This window comes from Porites lutea, chromosome 1, assembly GCF_958299795.1.
Source record: "Porites lutea chromosome 1, jaPorLute2.1, whole genome shotgun sequence".
In the NCBI taxonomy this organism is placed as follows: Eukaryota; Metazoa; Cnidaria; class Anthozoa; order Scleractinia; family Poritidae; genus Porites; species Porites lutea.
Window position 1 is genome coordinate 27,868,798 of NC_133201.1, and position 5,572 is coordinate 27,874,369.

Below are 5,572 nucleotides of genomic sequence, written 5' to 3' on the forward strand. Positions count from 1 at the left end.
AAACAGAGCATGTGCAGCAATTGTTCCTGGCTTCAGAGAACCGCGGACAATGCTCGAGTGCATTTATACGAATGCCTTCATGTCCAATGTAAGCCATGGTTTGGATAAGCCCAGCACACAACTCCTCAGCCAGGATAAGCCGCAGCTTGAATAAGCCATGAACATAGATTTTGTACCATTTATACAGGGTGTTTGCATCTTAAGTAAGCCACTATGGCCGCGGCTTATTTATTCTCATATTAACAGCCCTAATATGCTATGTAATGGGTCAAAAATAAATTTAGGTTCAAATTTTTTAACCTGGGTTGACTCTCAATGTTCTTTTCTCTCCTAGCTCTAATTTTTCATGTATTAGGGGTAGGGGACAAAGGAAATTGAGAATTAACCTAGGTTTAAAAATTTTAACCTGAATAAAATTTTGACCTGGAATAGCTACAATCCATTGACCACTCTTTGATACATGATACCCCCTGATACATTAATTTATATGATTTTGTCCTGTTTTATGACGAGGCACCAAAACTGTGCTTAATTCTGTCTACTGGCTCGTAAGGATTTTCTTTTGTTCACATTTTGATTGTGCGTGTTATGGGCAAACTTGCCTTTAAGTGTGAAATACTTAGATTTTACCATAGAGTTAGATAAATGGAATTAACATAAAGATATTTTGAACATACAGATATTTTTCCTATAATATTTGATGACTGATCGGTTGGGTCAATCTGATTACTTCTTAAAAATGATCAATTATGAAATCTCAGCTGATTCCCCACACTACCCCAGTCTCTTTCTAAAACAATATTATATCTTTGTCAGGATTCACCGTTATCAAATACGGTGGAAGCTCTCTTAATCGACACTCTTGTAACCAGCCAGCAGCTGCCTTCACAAAACCCTGTCTCAACCTCCATATCAACTCTGCATCTTTACATTTCTGTAAGGTGGCCATGGCCACTTTCAGAAGGACTGCAAATAACAGTTAGTCATCGGACATTGGCCAACCAAAATTTGCTGGTGTCCGACAAAATCCCACCTGTGATCGGACATTATTTCCAGATAAATTTATTCCTTGTAAATCATTTTACGGTAAGAAAGAATAAAAATCTACCTTGAGTTAATCTCACTTTGTGTCAGGACAATCTCAAAGTCATGGAACAACATTGACTTGGATAATGAAGTTTTCTCTTACATTAGAGTAGTATGTCCATTGTTTTACCCAATATAAGGTTCAACCTTTTTTTCGCTGATGTCCGACCAAAATTTTGTTTTGTCGAACTAAGGGATGGTGTCTTAGTAGGGCATAATATGTCCTTTCAAGAGAAAAAAATTATTTGCAGCCCTGTTCAGGGTTTAAAAATAAGATTTTAGCATTTTTTGTCTAGTGGCCCCTATCAAGAACCATTCTCATAACTGGCCAGCTCAAGTTACACACACCTCATTATGAAATTCCGCCTACTGAAACATGTCACTTGTAAATGCAAATTTTTCTGTCAATCAAATGTCTCCCATTATTTGTAGCTAAAAATTGGTGAAACATCTTGATTGTTTTGGAGACTATAGAAGAGCAAAAGATACCAGAAACATTAAGTTATGAGGTCTTTAAGCGTCTTGCATGACTTTATTCATTTTAACATTTCTCATAATTTTCCTGCATTAAAACTTTGGAATGAAAAGTTTGAAGCGAAGCTTACAAACTCTTGATAGTCAAAATAACCAGGGTACCCCAAAATGGGAAGCATCTGAGAAATCAAAGGCAATATAATTATTTGTCTCCAGCGAAATCCACTGAATTAAGGGTCATTTGCATATACATAAGTGTAAGTGAAGTTAAATAAACAAGTATCGGCATGGCTGTAAACGCAACGTTTTCTCAAAGTTTTTCCTTTTGAAAGCATAATTAACATGAAAGAATTTAGCTTTCACAAAAATAATACAAAATGAAACGAAACAAATCGAAGTCGTAAAGAAAGCCAGGACATTTTAGTTTGATGCAAAGTAAGCCAAAAGGTAGGTGTTTCACATACTGATAAAAACAACTTCAACCTTAACCCATTCGCCCCTGAACTGCGCGTAACCGCCCGTGCGGATCCAGGTCCTTTCTACCCTTTGTGACGTCATCAGTTTTAACAGTCAAGGACAAATTTCTTCGCTAACTCGTGTAGAGTGAAGAGATCTTTCAAACCATACCAGAATGAGCACAATTCAGTCGAGGATACCGGAGAAAGAGGCAAAAAACCATGTAACATTGACCTGAAAATCTCCATGAAAATCTTGTTCCATTGCCCACCTACCTTTCCTTTCACCTAATCCTAAGATCCTAAAAGCTTTCCTAAAAACTCTTCCCACCAAAATGAAGCCTACTAAATGCCCAGCAAGAGAAAAAAAAAATGAGGCAAGAAAAGCGAAAAAAAAAGGGAGGAGAAAAAGCAAAAAGTAAAAGTCAAGACTGCTGTGTCACTTTTAAACCCAAAAACTATCTCGAAATTTTGCTTTCTGCGCATGCCCGAACTTCGCAAGCTGATGTTTTGCATCTGGATCAGAAGGCCGCCAAGTGTACGACCTGTAAACCGGTTTGTGGTAAGTTTTAGCCCTTTATAGCACGACAGTGACTAGAAAACCACTCGACTAGCCTCAAAATGCGTTTTTCGGCAAAATCTCCAGGAGCGAATGGGTTAATTCGAAACTGTTCGGCCTCCCGCTTGTTTTTTTGGCATTCTATACATTATACAGGCTCAAATTGTTAAAATATTTTATAATGTCAAAATAATTTACAAGTTGATCGATTGCCTTTCCTAATAAAATGGAGAGTAGAGCATAAGCTACGATTTATAGATTTGCTTACCGTATTTGGCTATAAGCCAAGCGATTTTTACACAAATTAAAGCTAAAGTTCAGTGAGCTTTGAACCCCAGAGGGGGTCTAGGCTTAAAGTCAAGAGTTTTTGACAAAAATTTGTTTTCAGTGCGTTGAAACTCTATTAAATGGAGACGTGTTCACTTATAAGCTGAGCACACAGCAGCAAAAGATTTAATAAATCACTTTTCTACAAATCTGAATGTTAATTAAGCTAAGCACAGAAATTCAGTCCCAAATGGTCAATTAAACTATCTGACAAAAACAGGTCTCACAACTAAAATCTCAGATTGGTAAGCCTTTTACAACAAGAGAAGGCGTAAAACAAATAAAAGATGTCAAGGAATGTGTAAATAATCTGCCATGTTTGGTCAAACATGTGCTTCGAAAAATTTGCCTGGTTACTAAGCAAGGACCAATGTAACACAAACTGATGTGGTTTGGTTTGATTGAAAGATGATTATTGTGATCATTTCAAGCATAATGCAATGAAGACATCAGGAAAGATTGATAGCAGAGAAAAACCCAAACAACGATTGTACGTTTTCCTAGAGAAGGTCACATTTTTTTTGGAAATTGTTAAGTTTTACAGTAGTTAAAAGTCTTGTAACGAATGGGTCTCGGCTTATAGCCCGGTGTTTTGGATTTATCTTTCATTCTTGGTTATGCTGATTCTACAAGTTCAAAGTTTAGGGTCTCAGCTATAGCCAACATCGGCTTATAGCGGAATAAATATGGTAAGTTAAATTACCTTTGTATCGTCGAAACAATATGCTAACTCTTCAGTCTGGAGTCAAAGGATGCGACACGCACCGGCATCCTTTGTGAGTGCGCAAATAGTCATAGGACCCGCAATTTTACAGGCGACGCGGATCAATAGGCAGAATTCCGTAATGTTTTGTTGTGTCCTAAGGGTGTCTGGGTACAAGAGCTTCCACACAGTGCAATGAAAAGTTAAGAGAGTCCTGAAGCTAAGTGAGATGGCAAGAATTCCTGACCCCCCTCCCCTCCCTACAAAAAAGTAGGGGAAAATTCTTGCATTATTGACAGCGTCTACTTAATATGGGATCACCTTAGTAAACTAAATTTTTACACAATTACTAAAGTACTGCTCTGAGCACTTTCAAACAGCTGAAAAATTGTACTTGCCTTCCAGGTAAGAAGGGTGCAGTGCATATTACTGATTGCATCATATCGCAAAATCTATAACGTTGTCGAGTAGGAATATTTCTTACAGATTCTTTGCAAACTGGCGTAATAAGTGTAGAATTTTCGAACGTTTGTACGCGTTCGTTGCAACAACCGACGACAAAACTAGCTTGTTACGTCATACATATGAAAATTTTATTAAGTTAGCTTGGTCTGTAGAATCGGCTGTAAAAAAAATGGCAGCTAAGACGTTTTGGTTTGCATTCAGTTACCTCTATTAGAAAACAAAAACCAATGGATTCTTCGCATGAACAACTTTACTATCAATTACAACCAACCTCGGATCAGCAAAATGGTGTCGATATTCAACAGAGCGGTGAACGAAGCCTGACTTAGGTTAAATCCACCTTAACCCATAGAGTCTTTTCGTACAAAAAAGGAGGTTTAAGAGAAAACTTCATGCATCAAACAACTTACCAAGAAGTGCAGGATCATCCATGATTAAAAAAACTCGCTTGTAACTTCAACAACAGAAAATAAAATGATCACACTCGGAAAAGTACTTCCAAGTCCTCAGCGATCCCTTGCGTAATTTTCTGCGATCAACCGCTGACTCGGGAAACGCATACCCTACGGAAGGTGGGGTAGTGGAGCAGACGAGCAGTGGTCACAGAAGGGAAGTCAAATGCAGTTACCTTTCTTAAGCTCCCTAATAAGCTTTTTATTTCGGGGTTATTTGTTATTTGTTGTCTGCTAAAATTAAAATTAAATTAATGCGTTGATTAACACAAGGCAGAATTTTCGCATTCGTGTTGCTCAGCCAAAGCACATGAGAAATATTTTAACAAGTCTTTTCTACCCACGACATCATTAATACGAAGGCCTCGCCTCACAACATTTTGCGGTGACCCCTTTCATAAGATTTTTAAAAAGTCCTTACATTAAAATGACCAGAAGACTTTTTACTTTTTGGAAGCTTTTATCCGAGGGTGGTGGACTACTGACTCCGCGGTCAGTTAGTGACGGAGATGATCGAAGGGGGCCAAAATAAAAACCCAAAAAAGCCTCGAAATGTCTAATCCTTAAAAAAAATCTTAAACCTGAAAATTTACCTAGCCTGTTCCAGGCTCTCAAACAGTAGAGATGACCCGAAAATGTAAGGCACGGAGTCTGGGAAAAGGGGGCGCTCTTCCTCTCGCCAGCTTCCTCCCGTTTTATTTCTGTGTTCGCGCCTTCTCAATTCGCGGACCCAACTATCTCGGAGGCTGCAACAGGCTAAATTTGCCATGAAGGTAATGGAAACTGTATGTTTGTAGAATAGTTATATATTCTTGAACTCTTGACGCAATGTCATGAGTTAATGCTTCTTGTTTGGGGGAGAGCGCCTAAGGTGTGCGTACGAGACAGGAAGAGAAAAAATGCCAGGAAAATGGCGACGCAAGGGAATACATACTCTTCTGGGAAATTAACCTCGGCCATATAAAACCAGTAACAGTAGTTTCATAAAGCTTTGGACTGTTTGCAGCTAGAAGTAGAAAGCAGCGAAAAATTGAGGCACAGAGACGACATC

The 5,572-nt window shown here is 38.4% G+C and overlaps 1 protein-coding gene across 1 annotated transcript in view; it reads right to left on the reverse strand.

Annotated features, from left to right (window-relative positions):
• Positions 1-4,604, reverse strand: part of LOC140936744 (uncharacterized protein C1orf50 homolog) — an 8,724-nt gene extending 4,120 nt beyond the window's left edge. The window contains exon 1 of the mRNA XM_073386228.1: positions 4,480-4,604. Coding sequence (XP_073242329.1) covers positions 4,480-4,501 — 22 coding nt within the window. The 5' untranslated portion in view covers positions 4,502-4,604. The remainder of the gene's footprint in view (positions 1-4,479) is intronic.
• Between the last annotated feature and the right edge of the window lie 968 nt (positions 4,605-5,572).